General features: G+C 41.7%; 2 protein-coding genes across 20 annotated transcripts in view; one reads left to right on the plus strand and one right to left on the minus strand.

Annotated features, from left to right (window-relative positions):
• The window catches only part of LOC109963750 (ras-related protein Rab-17-like), an 11,801-nt gene extending 10,792 nt beyond the window's left edge, over positions 1-1,009 (minus strand). Inside the window, 1 exon segment of the mRNA XM_020606532.1 lies at positions 709-1,009. Within this exon segment, the coding sequence (XP_020462188.1) occupies positions 709-889 (181 nt within the window). The 5' untranslated portion in view covers positions 890-1,009.
• Positions 1,010-2,894: 1,885 nt separating this feature from the next.
• lrrfip1a (leucine rich repeat (in FLII) interacting protein 1a) overlaps positions 2,895-18,305 on the plus strand; it is a 35,429-nt gene continuing 20,018 nt past the window's right edge. For 7 of the 19 annotated variants that reach the window (XM_020606520.1, XM_020606521.1, XM_020606510.1 and 4 more), the window contains exons 1-4: positions 2,905-3,505; positions 13,933-14,019; positions 17,909-17,926; positions 18,071-18,142. In XM_020606520.1, the coding sequence (XP_020462176.1) occupies positions 3,416-3,505; positions 13,933-14,019; positions 17,909-17,926; positions 18,071-18,142 (267 nt within the window). In that variant the 5' untranslated portion in view covers positions 2,905-3,415. Of the gene's footprint in view, positions 3,506-13,932; positions 14,020-17,908; positions 17,927-18,070; positions 18,143-18,305 lie in introns of all 19 variants that reach the window. The other 12 variants (XM_020606509.1, XM_020606517.1, XM_020606513.1 and 9 more) reach the window with 6 other exon arrangements.

The raw sequence follows: 18,305 nt of genomic DNA on the forward strand, positions 1-18,305 counted from the left end.
AGCACATCATTCTACTGTTTTCAGAAAATGAAATGAGGTCTTAAAAGAAAAGAACACGTCCCTACAGTCAAACATGGTGGAGGTTCACTGATGTTTTGGGGTTGCTCTGCTGCTTCAGCCTCTGGATGTCTTGACTGTGTGTGTGGCTTTATGAAATCTGAAGACTACCAGTGAATTCTGGGGCACAACATAGGGCCCAGAGTCAGAAAGCTGGGTCTCCATCAGAGGTCATGGGTCTTACAACAGGACAATGACTCAAAGCAGACTTCAACAAGCACCAGAAATGGTTTCAGACAATGAGCTGGAGAGTTGTGAAGTGGCCAGCAATGAGTCCAGGTCTAAATCCCAGAGAGCTCCTGTGGAGAGATGTCAGAACATCAGCTGGGAGAAGGAAGCCTTCATCTCAGAGAGCTGGAGCAGCTGGCAGAAGAAGAGTGGTCCACAATTACACTAGAGAGTTGGAAGAAACTCACTGAAGTGACTGATTTCAGTTATTTTGTCCAAAGGGTGGGCTGCCAAATATTAAGTTGAGGATGTCAGTAATTCTGACCAGTCCATTTCTGGAGCTCTGTGGACTGGATCAGATTTGGCTTTTTTGTTTTATATATATGTACACATACACACACACATAAAACTTTGAATGGCTTTTCAGCAATCATAATTATTATGCGTGATATTCAATCACTGCTCCCAGTATCATCAACTCACAGCCTACAGTCGGTGATGTGCTCCTGAACTCATCCTTGCTGAATCGTTGTGCCAAGGTTGACTTTCCCACACCAGAACTTCCCAGAAATACCAGCTTAACCCTGAGAGTCCGCACAGCTTTTCTCAAAGTGCCATTGTGGAGCTGGGCTCCTCCTGGCCCCCTTGGGAGATTCTCCCCCATCAAAAGATTTAGTTGACTTGAAAACAGCCAGGCAACACAGGTGGAATAGAAAAAATATACAATCCAGCCAAGGCCCTCAGTCCTGATCCTGTAGTCTTTTTTTCTGTGAAGAAGCAAAAGCTGCTCCAACCTGTACAGAGGACTCAGTGGGTCTTCTATGTTGGCAGTCTGTGCACTTGGTTATATGGGAAATAAAAGTAAAACAAAGTCCAGCCTCAACTTGTAAATGTCAACAACGTTTCACTTCCTTGTACACACCCACTACTGGGCTATACAACCTTGCAGCCAGTTACAAATTAGCAGTAATGTGCATTGTCATCTATTGTGGCCATCAGATGTCACACATAATGATTTTAACAGTAAAATTTATAGTCATGTTTCTTGTTAGTGACACTTGGGAAGATTATTATGTATGCAAACAGAAACTGAAACGGTTTGGGGAAACTTTGGTCATTTTCCAAAGTTTGCTGTTGTTTCCCTTGACCTCAGCTATTACAGTTCAAATGCTACATGTCAGGCGCAAAATGATTCTGTTCTGTTTCTTCCTAATACACTTTCAAACACTTCAGAAAGAAAAACAAGTCATTTCAAACAATAATCAGTTTGCACAGAATGTGTCAACATTCATTTCCTGTTAACATGTATTGCTAAGTATACTGTATGGAAGACAAATAGCTAGTCATTAGAAATTAGACACAGAATGATTCCATTTCTTTATGCACATCATAGGTTACTCAGGGATTCTGCACAGCCTGCAGCTGGCCTGTTTTCTTCCCGAGTATCTCCTTGCATGAAACTGTATCAGCACAGGGGGGCAGCATTGTATATACCACAGCCTTGCTGTAAAGTCTGCAAACATGTCTGTATCAAATCCATCTTTTGTGAATTATTATCACATCTTATCTACACTTTGAAAGAAGTATAATTGGCATTCATACATACATGGATTATAAACTATACATCCCACCTCACAGTTTCTCCAGTAAGAAAAATATGAGTGAGTACAACACCTCTGCACCATTAGTCTTTCACTCCTCCTGAACTTGTGAATCTGGACAAACTTGCCTATTATAATGGTAGGCAGGACTGTTTCATGCATCGTGAATATTTCAGCCTCAGTTAAATTGAAAAAAGAAAAGTTCCTGTGTAAGATTTCAAAACAATTCATTGAGAAAATGTGGATAAATATTACTCTCAACCCACTGAATAACAATTAAGCTGAATGTGAATTCCATATTCCTTTAGATGTGCTACAGCAATTTTGATATGATGTTAGACTTAGAGGGGAAGTATAAAAATATCACAGGGCAAAGTTATAGGAGTTCCAAATGTTACAACGGTGATAGCACAAGCTATAAAAAGTATCTAATGAGGTCACTATAAACTTAACCCTATTTCAGACACACCATAAGCTGCTAGACAGTTACTTGGAGATTATGAACTCTGCATTGTGTTTGGCTGGCAATGAAAAGCCGTTCATAACTGAGGTCATGTCTACCTCTTTAAGAAACTGAAGCCTGTTTTAGAACTTGCTGGTCATCATTATAAATAGCAGCCGGGGTGTGGGAGAGTGCGATAGCCAGGAGCTGTGGCTTCTGGTTGGAAACGAACCCCTGAACATGTATGGAGGCCCTGTCCAGATGCTGATGCTGCATTCAAGTGCTCTGCCTAAACTCCCGACCATGGCATTTCAGGGGTGCCTTATTTTAGAAGATGAAAAAACAAACGAACAAAAAGATTCATACTTTGATCCACAGTCAGTCATATCTCTAATTTTTTGCTGTTCTTATAATAAAGTGAAAAACCTATAAGCAACTGGTATGTGGCTTGGCTAACAAATTGTTTTGAAAATCGATCTATTTCGGCTTATATTTAGAAAAACGTTGGAGATATTGAAGAAAATAATCTATTGTCTAGTGGCGTTATACAGCACAACAAACGTCACCGTTTTTAATCACGTGACGTAGATACTTCTGCTCATGTTGTTCTTAGTATGACCTTCAACAGGATAGAAAGCCACATATCCGACATCACCTGAAGGAAGCTTAATTAAGCACGGACTGTGAAGTTCGTGTGTAACAAACTCTTATTCGTGAATCCGTCAGGTGGTGAAGTCATAATCCTGGCTGCTAAATAAAAAGACCAGTATAAGGTTTCCCAACAATAGTTTGGTTACGGTTGGTGTTTACTGGTACTAGTTTTATTTCCAAAGACTTGGTGTAAAAGCAACAGTGGGCGGTTTTTGACCGACTAGTAAACGTCTATGAAGCGCACATGGGCCGCCGCTCACCGACGGTCTGAACCAGACTTTGTCGCAAGTTCGCGCGTCTCTGCAGAAACACAGGAAGAGGTGTAGAAACGGATGTGTGACAATGACCCGAGCTGTGAACGCGACCAGGCACCGTCTGCTTTATCTCTGAGGCTTTAGCGACACATGAGACCCACCAGCTACCGCTCTGTTTGGATTACTCAGGCCACCGTGGGACCACAAGAGTGAGTTTAACTGTAGCCAGCGTCTGAGGAAACATGGGGACTCAGGGCACAGGACGGAAAAGGTCCACCAAGAAGGAGAGGTCGACAGCAGAGGACGATGCCCTGAACCTAATAGCCAGAGAGGTGAGTGGAAAACCTGTCAAATGTGAATAAATCCGTCCTGACGAATCTGAAGAGAGTTCAGGGACTGGTCTTCTTCCTCCTCCTCCTGTTACAGGCACGCACTTAACTGAACGTTTCATACTTTATCCGGTTATTTTTATGAAAAAGAAAACTTTAAAAGCCCCCAGTCTCCACTGACCAAGACGACCTGTGCCCAATTCATCTCTAATTGTCATCACTGCCTTTAAATAACCACATTTTATGACATTTCTAGGCTGCACATGGCACTGCAAGTTTGTTCATTGATTTCCTGCTTTCCAGACAACGGTTGGTTCCTCTTCTGTTAATGTAGTATGAGAACGAACCTGTAGAGATGTGATACACCAAACAGTTTAGTTGTTGCCTGGTAACATAGATGCCAATAGGGTGTGCTTTGAAATATCTTATTTGTTTGGCCCATTCTGTTCAACACCTGACAATGTTGGAAGCTGAAGGAGAAAAGTTCCTGTGCATGTGTTTGGGACAATAACAGACCTTAGACCAACACCTGACCCGAATAAATAAGAGTAATGTATATGAACATTACTAAGATAACTGGCTGCAGGGGTGTTTATCTGCTGGGTATGTTGGTCCATGGCTTCTCAAGACAGGGCCAGTGCTGAATGATGTAATGAAACGCTAAATTAAAGTGTAGTTATGATGATCATTATTACACACACAGATCTATGTATGCTCTGTTCTACACAAAGTGTAGTGACAGCTCTCATAAACGTGGCGTGCAGCTGATTAAAATGGTTTTCTGTGCCATGAGGAATAGGCCTTTCATGTGCTAACCTGCAGGGGTTGTTGGGTTGTCCCTCAGCAATGCAGGTCGGGCTAGCAGTAGTTGCAGACAGTTGTTTGTAACAGGTGGTGAAGTCATGTTGGGACAGGTTTACACAGTTCATACTGTCTTTGTTATGACGGGTCTGGTGTAGGATAAACTGACAGATATAATACCGAGTGTGTTTTCAGAACTTAAGTCACCCTATTTGAAGTGTGATACCCCGCACACTTTTGTCTACACTTGTGCCTCTGAGGTGTGAAACGTGGGCTAAAAATCAGCTCTTCAGAGTTTTATTTTAAAATCAAATACCAACAATCTCCATAAAACAAGGCAAACCCTGGCGTTTACTGTTATGAACCAACATTGTTCATTTTGTATTTGTGAAATACGAAGCATTAGGAGTAGTATTTTCTTTCCAGCCAGGAATGAATTTACATATGATTCAGTGTGGTGTTATCATCATAGCTCTGATTCAGGGCGACTTTGATGACTTGTCTTCAGCTGGGAGGAAGTCAGGTTTGTGCTAACCGACCCCGGATGTTTGAGCAATTTGCATATCACTTTTAACTGACACACTCACCCTTTATAGTCATCACATTTTAGCAGTGAATGGCCTTGGCAACAATGCTGTTTGGTCTTTATCTTCTCCTAACTGCTTCGCTGACTGCTTACTTTGCAGAAGTGTGTCAGAGGGTGCACGTTCTGTAGTTGGTAATCATTTCGTTATTTGCAGTGGCAGAAATGTGTTCTGGCCCAGGTCTGAGGAAATGGGGAGATTGACAGAGTTAGGCAGCAGCTACACAATATCCAGAAACTCATTTCTTCTTGGTGTATGAATCATCATCATCATCATCATCTTCATCATCATCATCAACCCCAACAATAAAACAGTAATTGGGGCCAGTTTTCTCTCACATCATTGCAGCAAAGAGAAAGTCTGTGCCTTTAAGCAGCAGAGGGGTCAAGTCCCTCACTGGCAGTTCTCTGACAGGATGGTATGTCAGCTCTGATGAGTTGGCCTGTTTTGCAAAAGAGTTTTAAAAATAGACACTCCTGAAAGATCAGCTGTTGCTGCACCCCAGTTTTAGATTGGGTAGATTGTGTCTGTGGGTGGGGGATGGGGACAGAGGAGAGATGTGGCTCACAAATCGGTCATCCTGCCGACATGAAAGTAAGAATTCTGCATGGAAATGATGGGGACAGTTAAAGAAAGTTGCTCTGTACAGTATCAGACAGAAGGATGGAGATGATTGTAGTGTGAGCTGCTGTCTTAGCATGTTGCTGCACATTTCTCTGCTCACCTTAGTATCACAGGGTGGAGAGAAGCAGTTGGTGCTGTGAACCTGACTAAACATTGATCAAATGAGAGCAGACCTCACAGCACTGAATACCACAGTGTTAGTAATTTGGTACTTTAGGGAGTCTGTTCCCTGAGTCTGTCAAACAGTCTGAATCCAGCTGTAAACATACATTTGTTCTGTACAAGATGGCATTTGCTAGAATTAATCTGAAGTTCCCTACTAAAGTTTTTAATGCTAACACAGTTGACGTGATTAGGTGAGCGCTATCAGCATTACTGCTGCAGGTTTTTCCAACAGCACAAGCATTTCCATTGCTTGTTTGTTTGAAGAGCCTTGTGGGTCCAGAGCAGTATCTGTTGCATGTTTGTTGAACCAGTCAGCTGTGTCATTTCCCCGGTGAGCAAGCCAACAGCAGCTTTTGGTTTGGTGATTATTTACCAGCCGATCGTGAAGCTCTGAGGACCATGAGGCCACATGCTGGATCTTGCTGTTGAGGATTTCGGCATGTTTATAATTGGATAATATACATTTGTGGTTTTATTGGAATTTAAATTATATGCAGTACAGTTTATTATTTAACTCGTGTATTTCCAGTTCTGTCTACATATAACAGACACCGTTTGGTGGATTCTTCTCTTGTCATTTAAACTATCATGGGTGTTTGTGTTTCACTAATAAAGGTTCAGTAGTTAAACCACACATCTAAACAGTCACATATGAGTTCCAGGATAGACGTCCTACTCTCTCTCTGTGCCAGTTATGGATTACGTATACAACAGTTTTGGCAAATGAAAGACAAAAGGATTACTTTAGTTTGGTGTTTTTCTGTAGTGTGTAAGTGAATAGTCCAAACACATCATGTTTGTCCCTGAATGAACAGCAGCTTTCTATAATCTATGTTTAGCCCTTACCTCTCAGGATGTGGTGTCTCCAGTAAACCACGCTTCTACAGCTGAGAAAAGGAAAAAGCAGACTCAAGTACAAAGACATTCTTCATAATCGATGATTTTAAGGGCTCTGTTTTGTCTGCTAGAGAGCAGTGTTTGTGCCAAAGTACAGCTTTGGAGAGCCACTAATGTGACTAATGGGTCAAGTCACAAGCTGCAAATCTTTAAGGTCTGGCCATGAAAATAACATTGTATTTGAAAACTTGAAGTCACTGCTATCTCATTAAAAAGTCTCAAGCAAGTCAGGTCCTAAGCACTTACACTAGAAGACTGTGATAAGACTGAAGGACGTTTAAAAGACTAAAGTCTGACACCCTCTCACATCTAAAGACAATGTGTCATTAGTCACACAGATTTTAGTCGTAGACTCTTCCTAAACACAGGTGAATGCAGTTAGACACACTGGCAGAGTCGTAGACTTTTCCAGAGACGGGGGTTCATGCAGGGTCACTGTTGGCAAAACTGCCCCTAGATTTCTTTTGAGACTACTTCCCATATGCTCCTGTTTGGCTACAGCTGCACTTGTGTACGCAGCCAAACAGCCAAAAATAAGAAAAGACATGACAGAATGTGAACATGACTCAGTTTGACTGAAAGGGGACATCGAGTTCTGTCCACCTCATGTTTTTTCAGTCTGTTGTGGTACAAATTGAATGACGTGTCAGACAGACACTCTTGCTCGCTCCACCTCTTTGTGCTCCGTTGTAGCTTTCCAACAGAAGCGTGGAGTCACTGATGTCTTCGTCATATTTACCCACAGATTTATTATGTATTTACTGGTGTGTCTGTGCCCGTTATGTGGCTTCCTGTTTGGTGCTAGAGAACGCTCACCTCCTGGTTGTTTATGATGTTCACCTCACCGTTTACCACAGACCTATGATAATATAAAACGTTTGACTTTATCAGAACATCAAGATGAGAAAAAGACTGACTTAAAAAGATTGGATCACCACCTTACACCAAATGATGGAGATGTTGTGAGTGCAACATGACTGTAGCAAGACTCGTGGTTTTTATGTTGGAAATTTGTCTGTGACACAAAACTGCTTAAAGCTTGTTAGGTGTTAAGGTCAGCTGTAGTTGTTGTGACAGCAGATTGATATAAAGACCAAAGCATTAAATGACTTGTAGACCAGGCATTTTCCCCATTCCTCTAGGCTTCACAGTTAGCTGTGCATGTGTGATTGACAGGTTACAGTGTCTCACACGCACACATCTGCACTGAGAGTGCTCATAGGAGATATAACCAAAGGTGGAGTGCAGTCAGAGTGCACCAGAATGACAAGCCACCACTTTTTTCTCTCCAAAAAAGTAGAAAGTCTTTTTTTGCATAATCAGGTTGAAATTCACAACATTACATACATTTTTTTTTCTTAACCTTTGTTTATCAAATAGCACCACACATCTGGATATCACATAGAGGACTGTTTCAAATACTTTCTGTTGAATGTGGTTGAGCAGCACCGGCCTTTCACTGAGGTGGTGTCATTAGAACTGGGTCCACAGAGATTAGAAACTTTCTAAGAGGGTGTCTTATGTAGCAGAGGAAAGATAGGACAGATGGTTTGTATTTTTTTACCTTCCCCAAGGCTGAGGTAACATTTTTACTGACGTTGGTTGGTTTGTTCACAGCATAGCTCAAACAGTAATGAATGGATTTTGACTGTAAGTGCACATTATTTCAGTGTGCATGGAACATTTATTTAGCTGTTTAGTTTAGTAATTGCTCATGTTCGGAGGTCCGAGAGGATCCGTGCGGCCCGCGGGCAGGATCGGTCGGACTCCTCTGAGCCCGGTGGGTAGAGCAGTCGTCTCCCAACCAGATGGTTGAAGGTTCGAATCTCAGTGCTTCCAGTCCAGACGTTGAAGTGTCCTTGGGCAAGACACTGATATTGATTTTATGGCATTATGAGGAAAATGAGTTGCCCCTTGGTGGTTTGCACACACTAAGAAGAAAAAGCTTTATTTTATTGTCACATTGTGACACGTACAACGAAATTTGACCGCTGCGTGCATACGTGCCACCATCACGGGCAACTTGAGGGTTCAGTGTCTTTCCCAAGGACACATCGATATGTGGACTGCAGGCATCGAGATTCGAACCTTCAACCTTCCATTTGGGAGACGGCTGCTCTAGCCACTGCACCACTGTCGCCCACTAAGTGCTGTCTGGTTAACTTTGTTTTGCAGTGGTGTAGGCAGATGTTTAAATGAAGAGTTACTTTGAAAATATTTCCACAGAATCGTGTGAATTCCAGCACTCTGTTTAGCCCCAATTATTAGTACCTGACTTATAATCTCAGTCCACAGCAGCTGTTCAGGGTTTTCTTGATGGGCTGTTTTGTTTGTGTGAGTCTGAGGAGACAGTCTAAATAGGGGATTATGGTTCTACGTTTGATGCTGGGTAGCTTTTAGAAGCTCAGTGACGTTTTGAAGTGAACACAGTATTTAGAGCAGATTAGTCTGGGGCTCGATTATGAGGAAGGGGAAACCCACCATACAGTCCCCTTTTCATTCTTACAGTCATCCAGGGAACATGGCAGAAAGCCACACTCCCTCATGAGGTCACAGCCAAGTTAATCTTTAATACCTAATGAGGGCAAACAAGTTAAATCTTCACTGAAAGAATAGCAGCATTTTATAATCATATCGCCATCTGAAGCAAGCACAGAATTTTGTAGAGATGATTAAATGTTCTGCACTTAACAGGCATTTTGAGTTTCCTGTCCTTCCGTTTATGTGAACCAAACTGCTGTGCCAACCAGAACTTGGCTGTAGCAGGTTAACATTTTCCAGGTAAACTCTATTATGCCATGAAGTGCTTAAACACAGATTAATGGTCTAAACAATTACTTGTGTATTTCCTGATATGTGTATACACAAGCTACAGCTTCTGTTCAGCCTGGCCTGGCTTGGCTGGTGTCTCCTTAAAAGGATGTAGAGGCTCTGAGTGTTGGCTCGCCCTTGATGACATCATGATGTGAACAGCCCGTGCAGATTGTTATCACATAGCCCTTCCTGTTTATTCATCATGGCTGAGTTTTCTTCCAAATCTTACAGACCAGTCGGGGGTGGGGTTCAGGGGGACTGAGTGCAGGTATTCCAGTTTAGCAGATTGGGCACAATGAGGGTGCTGATGCACTTGAAACATTGGGTGGCACAGCAGTTTACCAAGCAGGTAGGACAAAGTAGGCTAAATGGTCAAACAAAAGATGTTTCAGTTTATTAAAGGCCATTCTATGTGACCAAAGCAGTGGAGTTGATCATTTATCAGATCCTTTTTTTTTTACATTCCCTCTCACCTCAGTTTAATGAGGATTTGACAGCCTCAGGTGGTAGTGTTTTAGGTTGGCGTAAACATGCTTTCTAAACTTTGGATTTAAGAGTTCCAGTGTCTTTCAACTGGATGTGAACTGCAACAGGGAGTCAGTGCAGTGGACAGAGGAGAGGTGGTGGAATCGGTTCAGTCTGTCAGTCTCCTTTTACAAAGCTCATTGTGCCTGTGAGCAGGTATATGTAGCTCCTCTACTTGGGTGTCACTGCCCAGATGCAGGGGTTAAATAGAGTATATGAATGTGTGTGACTCCATGAAAGCAGCATGAAGACGTAACATCTATTGGAAATGAACGCGTTCCCCTGTTTGGGTTGTCAGCAGCACTGCCTTTATGATTTTATACTGTAGCATGTCACATACGGTTTTGACTTTCTTGATATAATTGCAAGTCATTACTAGGAGGAAGAACATGCACTGTGTTACTGTAGTCGGCCATTCTCTACTCAGAATGGTTGAAATAAACCTTTCTATAAACTTTTCTCTACTTTGTCAGCATTTCAGAGGTTATATCCAAACAATAAAACTTGTCAGTGCCTTCATTTTCATAATGATCTAGCTCATGGGTTCTCTGGAGGACAGTCATCCCATTGAAATTGAATTAGAACAGTTCTGATAGAACCTGAGTTCATGTAGGTCATTATAAATAGCTGTAAACGAGGATGTGCAATTCTTTATTTTGGCCTAGTTAGGGGCATCTTTCTAACTAGAGGCAGCCACGATGTATACTTGGTACAATATGTGTGAAAAGGCAGATGATCCAAGTTTCTACTCATTTATAATGACTGATGATATGATGTATAACTGTAAGTTTTTAATGAATGAATTGTATTTTAAATACCAGTTTTTGAAGTTGAATAATATTTCAAAAGAATTAGTCTTGGCATCGTTTTGAGCTGCATTGTTGTGAACTCCATTCACCTGTCTTCCTAAAGACAGGTGAATGGAGTTAGACACACTGGCAGAGCGTGGCTCGACTGCACCTGGGCCCACGCCATCTGGAGGCCCAGGTGGGCTCGCTGAACAACGTGAATGTTCACATAATCTAAATCAACAGTGTGCAGCACTGCTAAGTCAGTTGAGGGATTAGTTACCTGCTACCATTAAGGTTATCGTTATTTTACCTCCTCATAGGTTATATAGTAGCTGTATTTGCACCACCTACAAAGCAGGCAAAGTTGTCTAAATCAAGCACAGCCTCCCAGCATTGGGTTGTGCTGTGTAGTGTATGGTAGCACAGACTACATTTCTTCATATAGTGTCTTTAGAATAATACATTGTGAGCTTGAGTAACTTTAGCCTAGCTTAATATTCTAAGGTACGTTGCAGTTTCTTTTAACAGATGATTGCAGAGTAGATGATTACATGGTGTGTTAGACATCGTGCGTGGTAGATCAGTAACAGGCTTGGAAATCACTCTCAGGGTAGGTTTGACCCGCCTGCTGTATTTGGGTGTGGTTTACTACATCCATACAATTCAAGAAAGTTGACATCCACAGGAAGGTCTAATTCAGCTTGATATGATTGTTTGCACTTCCTGTATTGTAGTGCATTATATGTGGTATTGCATGCCCCACCCATGTGACACCTAAATTGGGAAACGGCAAAAAAAACCCCAGTTTATTATAGATCATGCCTCTTTATTTCAATGAAGTCAGAACACTTGGCCTTGTGCGCTTAATACAAACTATTGACAAGGTGTCTGAGTAAAAGCTCTTAACCCCTGAGCTTGTTGTTGGATGGAGTGAGTACCAGTACTACTCAGAGAAAAGTGCCCATGGTAATGGAGGTTTTCAAGAGCTGCATTTATGTTGCTGGAGGTCAAAAGTCCGATGCCATATTCGTCCTCTGACATTGCAACTTTGTCAGCACTAGGGTGCTTGGAGATAAAATGTGTTATTAGAGACTGTACACAGACACCTCCGTGTAGCTGCATCAGCACAGGCACAGCACGTTAGATTTATCTTTGGGACTAAAAGCCATGAGCACAAATGTTAAGACTCCTAAGGACAATGAGCAGTAGCTGACTGTGAAGAAATTTAAACATTTAAACATAGTGAGTGATCCACAAAGAGAAGAGTAAGGACTATTACTGGAATACCTTCGTCACCACTCATAACTGCTTAGAAGAGCTTTGAACATTTTTATTATGGTTTTTATATGTCCTTAAGTCACAGGGGTTACTGAGGATTCTTTTTAACAATGTCCTGATTACATTCACAAGCTGGACATCTCTAGTACACACAGCGTAATGCAGGGTGAAACCTGCTGCTGTTCTAATGTCTTGGACTTCTGTTGTCTGAAGAGCTGATTCAGGCAGGATGGATGTTGCCAAAGTAATTCTACAGCCCTCATAGCTTGTAATTTTAACTTGTAGGTAAAATTTGTATGGGCAAAAGTATTTCTGCACTGAGTGCTAAAACCACATCCGCATTACGATTGGGTGTGGTCGGGTGTGGTTTCATGTGCTGTTGCTGTGCTGCACAGAAAGAAGCATCTAGATGGCACCAGGAGTTAGTGGTCGGCTCGTATTATATTGTTCATGATAATACAGGTTTAAGTGCTTTGGCGGTAAAATTCATTATCTTCTGATATTAGCGGTATTGTGACATTGACACATTTAGTTGAGTCCGACTGATTTTTGATGCCATTAGAACCAACAGAACAGCCAGGACGACATATCAACTGATATTAGCTTAGTGCAGGTGCATCGCATTCTTGTCCAAGCTTGTTGTTGACATAGTCTTTGGGATCCATATCAAGATTGTATAGAATGTAAAACATTTTTATAGGAGAGAAGAAAGTATTAGTTACTGTCTACTTAATGTCTCTGATTTTTATATTGGTCTAATAAATGGACAAATATCAATGTCAGTATCAGCTGCAAACCTGCAGCCTCAGACAAGCTATAGATATCAATGCTGGTATTTGAGGGTTTAAAAAAAAGTACCTTAAACATATCTTTGTATTTCTGTACTGGTAGTTCTTCTGCATACACTAGACTTTAAAACCACAACCGATCGTCATGAAATTTGTCCCTATCCTAAAATTTGCTGAGGGTCCCTGAATCGCCTAAAATTGGGCCGAATTTGTACAATGTCTGCTTGTGTTAAAGGAGAATGAACTCTGCATCCCCTTACTTTGAATTGGCAAAAAGTCTTAATAGTGGGAAAAAAAAGCTTGCATGACAAGATCAAGTAGTTCATCCAGGTATTGTTCTGGAGATGGAGTAAATTCCTTTTGTACAGGAACAGGACATGTTTTACTTTTGCATTTTCAGGTGTTCAGTGAGGTCTTTTAAACTGGGTTCATAGCCATGAAGTAAAAATGTGTTTTCCTTTGAAGATGTCTCTTTTCTTTGTCTGTTGTCCTGTTAATCGTTCTTAGTGACTGACTGGGGAGATGCATTAGTGGTAGGAGGAATTACAGTTACCCTGCCTAAAGGCAAACAGACTGCCATCACATCGTGTCTACCACAAAGTTAGAGGAAGGAAATGCTTACACACACACACACACACTGTAACGCACACACGAGGTACTCGCTCTGAGAGGTCCTTTTAAGGAAAAGACCCGGCTCATGCCCGAGTGCTGAGTGGAGCAAAAGGCAAGACTTTCAAAACTTCCAAACACAGTCCACTAGATGTTTTCAGAGTTTAACGGAAACTTGATATTCTGTGTTTATAGACACTGCTGCACCACTTGTGTTCCTGTCTACTGTGACAAATAGCCAAGATCTGAATGTGTAGCTGCATTACTAAATTCTAATAACGTTCCTTTGGTATAAATGTACAGCATCACACTATATTAATGAAAGATTCATTTATCCCTTGTGACACTTGGCACTTTAGCTTTTGGTGCATTTACCTCCAACAGTGTGTCACAAAGTTCACATCTCATAAAAACTCTGTCGAGGAGCTGGACCTCTGGTCACATGCATGTTCATCGCTTTTAGATGTGTGCCATTTGAGCCCATCTAAATTGGTACTTCACCTTTTCTATTTTTCTTTCTCTCTGTGTCTCAGTTTATTTTGATCTCCCCTTAGGCTGAGGCCAGGCTGGCAGCAAAGAGGGCAGCGAGGGCAGAGGCCAGAGAGATCCGCATGAAGGAGCTGGAGAGACAACAGAAAGAGGTACGGCAGTCAAAATACACATTAAACCCATGAAACAAGAGACACCGTATGACGGACTCTTAAGGACATCACTGCCCATGGACTGGCCTGGCACATGTTGGTTTGACCATGAGAGAAACGGTTTGAGAAGAGTGTTATCCATGTGACTTCACATCTGGAACAGTTTCAGGTTTTTATTTTGTGCCTAACAATAGGTGCTTTTGTATGTTATGCAGCTTAGTAATGTGTTACCCTAAATAACAGGATGATTTCAGCAGTCTGGACCTAGAACACTTCCTGTGAGCATTGCCTTGCGCTCTTTTACCCTGTGGGTCATAGGTGTAAACAGAGCGCTATAGCCGCAGTATTAAAGGGCACAGAGTTCCTAGCAGTCAAACTGTTGTTTATAGAAAGTGGAAAAATAAGTAAATAAAACACATTACACTATGTACAGATTTACGATCCACAGCCCCACCTCTTGGTTCATCAGCCGTACCAGTTGAATAAGCTGTGGCATCAACATTACAGTCTGACTTGTTTGTACTACAAGTCAGTGGTGTGTTAATTCAGCTTTATTTGTATAGCCCAGTACAGTTACAGGGGTTGATACTGCCTTAATTATAAACTAAGCAAACTGTCTGGGAACTCTCACATTTCTATCACCTCACATCAGCGGTCACATTGACCAATCCTATCTTTGTTCTCCTTTAAAATTTACATTCCTTTGATTTGTTTTACAAGTAAGATTTGGTGCCTCACAGAGCAAACTCTCTTCTCAATGAGGAGTCCTGTGCTTTTCAGCATTCCAGCAGCACTCAGCTATTCAGCAATAAAAACACTGATGGTGAGCCAAACCTCATTCTGCAAATGTACACACAGAGAACTGGATTAATGGTCATAAGATGAGTCTGGTCTCCGTGCTTGCACACGTGTGTGTGGGGGTGACTGTTGTTCAGTGGGTAGAGCAGTCGTCTCCCAACCAGAAGGTTGAAGGTGTGAATCTTGGTGCCTGCAGTCCACATGTCATGGTGTCCTTGGGCAAGACATTGAACCCCCCGTTGCCCCTGATGGTTAGAGCCATCGGTTGAGGTGGCGCTGCAGATGGCTGCCTCAGTTGTGTACTGGAAACAAATTCCTTGTGTGTAACATACTTGGTCAATAATAATCCAATATCAATTTGCTTATACCTAGTACATGTTTGAATGGAGTAGGAAGAAGTCAGACTTATCCAGTCCTACCCCATGACATCATCTTACCATCATTGGTTTGCAAGCAGTATCTCTACACAAATAATTCTCTTCTACACCACACAAGTAATATACTAAAAAATTATAACAGAGTGTTAACATTCATACATAATTACATTCTTAAATAATTATCTTCTACACCACACAGTAATATACTAAAGAATTATTACAAAGTGTTAACATTCATACACCACACCCACAATGTTCCATCTAATTAATCATTGAGTCTGTTCTTGCATATATCTTGATTGACACATACCTTTATATTTATGTTTAAAGGTGATTATCCTTATCCTTATTATCGTACACCCTTTAGCCAAGTTGTAAAGTAGCTTAACAGGTTGCGGTCTTTGGTCCACGCTGCAGTGGAGGCGCGGTTGTTGTTGTTGACATGATTGATCGGTCGCTATGCCTGCCACCTTCTGAAGTTTTGGATATTTTCTCACACGTTGAAGACGGGACATAAAGGTGTAATATTGGCTGTATAGCATCCAATGAGTCCGTGTGGTTGCTTCTGTTGTTTTGAGCTGGAAATTTAGCACCGTGTCCTGCCCTCATCTTGCCTATTTGAATGACAGCAGTCATTCAAAAAAAAAGTCACCTTTCCTGGTACCCTGAGAACAGTAGGACGGCTAGGCGTCGGCTAGCAGGGAGGGGGCTGAGGGCTGCCCTCACTGGGCGCCCAAGAACCCCTCCGATCAAGAAGGGGAGCTTGGTGAGTTGGATAGAGCCACCGCAAACATGTAAGCTGACTGTGATGAAAGGGCTTATGACGGTGCCTGGCTCAGTTGGTAATCGGGTGTCCAGGCATGTAATGACACATGGGTAGTAGCTGAGATGCCTGCATTCAGATATTAATCTGTGCGTTGGCCATGCTTTGTATCACATTATGTTCTGGTACATCCTAAAATCTCACATTATACCGTTGTTGGTAAAAACAACATATTGCTATGAATCCATCTGTGTTGGCTAACAATGCATTTAATGAAAATTATAACAACAACTGTTGAATAGAGTTTGGCAGGCCAAATAAGAGAACCTCAGAATTAGTTTCAGTATGTTGGAGGAAGTTGGTCATTGCTCACTGACATGGTGCATCATGCACAGGATGTGTTTTCCCTCTGGTAATGGTGCTGCAGCTATATTGTATGCAGGAATAATGTGAAAATGGTGCACCTTTGAGTTTTGACATGATAATATTATGTATCAGAGCTTCCTGAAGCTTCTCACCATTTACAATATATTTTATAAAGAAATCTGACCTCTTCAACTCGGGGTCACCACCTTGGAAATGACTTTGACTTCATGAATTCTTTGATTTGCCTGGAGTAAGAGGTCATCAGTATGGGCACATGACCTTTCATCTCAACTGAATCTATAAGTTAAGAGCAGTGGACTTGTGAGGGCAAGAGGTTGTTGATTATCTAGGATTGCTGGTGTTACTGAAGTGATGCAGTGGGCAAAGCAGTCAGCTGCAAATGGGTTTCTGAAAACCAGAATCACAAAGTAGCCAATTTCTATACTGGGCAAGCATACAAGAGAGACAGTGATAGTAAATCTGGAATAAAGTAGTGGAGCAGTGGCATGGAAAGTGCAGCAGCAAAGGTGGTTTTTAGTGTGTGAGGGATTTGGTCAGCAGAGACGAGACGAGCTCAAAGAAGCATCGGGTGCTTTAATTTACTGTAAGTGTGTTTGGCAAATGAAGCTGCAGTCTAAGTAAAAGGAGCGGTAGTTGTTTGTTGGCCTTCTTGACAGACAAACACATTTATGTATTTTAATGGCCTTGTTGGTATAAAGGTGCAGAAATAGTCTTGATGAATTTAAGGGATTTCATTTCATTTCTTGGTGAATGTTACTTACTATGCCAACTACCTACTGTATACTATACCTATTCTAACAAAACAGTGTGGATGAGATTTACCTTTGGGCAGTGTTCCCAGCCAAGCTAACTATTTGCTGTCTGTAGAGTTTTACAGCACAGACATCTCATCCAACAGTCAGCAACAAAGGAAAAGATCTAAAACCATTTCTTTAAGGGTACCTACCTAATTTATTTTAGGCCATTAGAGGCCGTAGTGAGACTCAAAACAGACAAAACCAACACAGCTGAAAGCAGCAGACTGTCATGTAGACCCCACATCCTGTCCCCTTTTCACTTGATTTATCAGACAGTGTGTAAAACCCTAGCTAACACACCTTTAATGAGCATTTGTGGAGGAATTTTTAGATTTCTTGTGTTTTAACAAACGTAAATGTGATCTTGCTGTTCTCCAAACAAGAAACGTGGGCTGGTGATCAACACGAGGAGCAGAAACACTCGTATAGTCTGGTTCTTAAAAGTCCTCTGTACTAGGATCTGCCAGAGGCCGTCATCTCACATCTGTGATCATGAGACTACAGACTTGGTAGCTTTTTGCCAACCTTAAAGAACCATGGGAAAATATGTGGGAACTCAGACTCGTAGGCCTTTAATCTCCAGTGAGCTTGGTTTCATGGGTCACTGCCGTGCACAGGAGGTTACTTCACATTTGTCTTTCTCCCTTTAGCGATAGCTGACTTCATCTGTCTCCATCACATTTGAGGCCGATTTATTTTTTTCTGTTATCATATTTGATCTCTTCCTGTCTTTTCCCCCTCCCCCCCTCATCACCGTGGATGTATAGATCTTCCAGGTGCAGAAGGTAGGCCCCCTCTTCCTCATTTCTACCTCAGACAGTGTTTGATTTCAGCCTGGTTATGTAATTACAATGGGCATGTGATAGAAAACAATGGAAATCTGGTACCTGTGCTATGTTTTCTCACCTTCCTTTCATGTCTCTCCGTAGAAATATTATGGCTTGAGCACCACATTAGATGACAGAGCGGACCGCAAATGGGGAGATATTGAACAATGGATGGTACAGTGTGTGTGTGTGTGTGTGTGCTGTGAAGACAACACTTAGAAACATAGCTTTTGTATACTAAATATTATGCATGTTACTTTGCCTCTGAACACTTCATTTCTATTTGATAGAGGCTTTTACATTTCACCAAGTGCTTCTGAATTCCATTTGATTCCTG

The sequence above is a fragment of the Monopterus albus genome, unplaced genomic scaffold, assembly GCF_001952655.1.
Source record: "Monopterus albus unplaced genomic scaffold, M_albus_1.0 scaffold79.1, whole genome shotgun sequence".
In the NCBI taxonomy this organism is placed as follows: domain Eukaryota; kingdom Metazoa; phylum Chordata; class Actinopteri; order Synbranchiformes; family Synbranchidae; genus Monopterus; species Monopterus albus.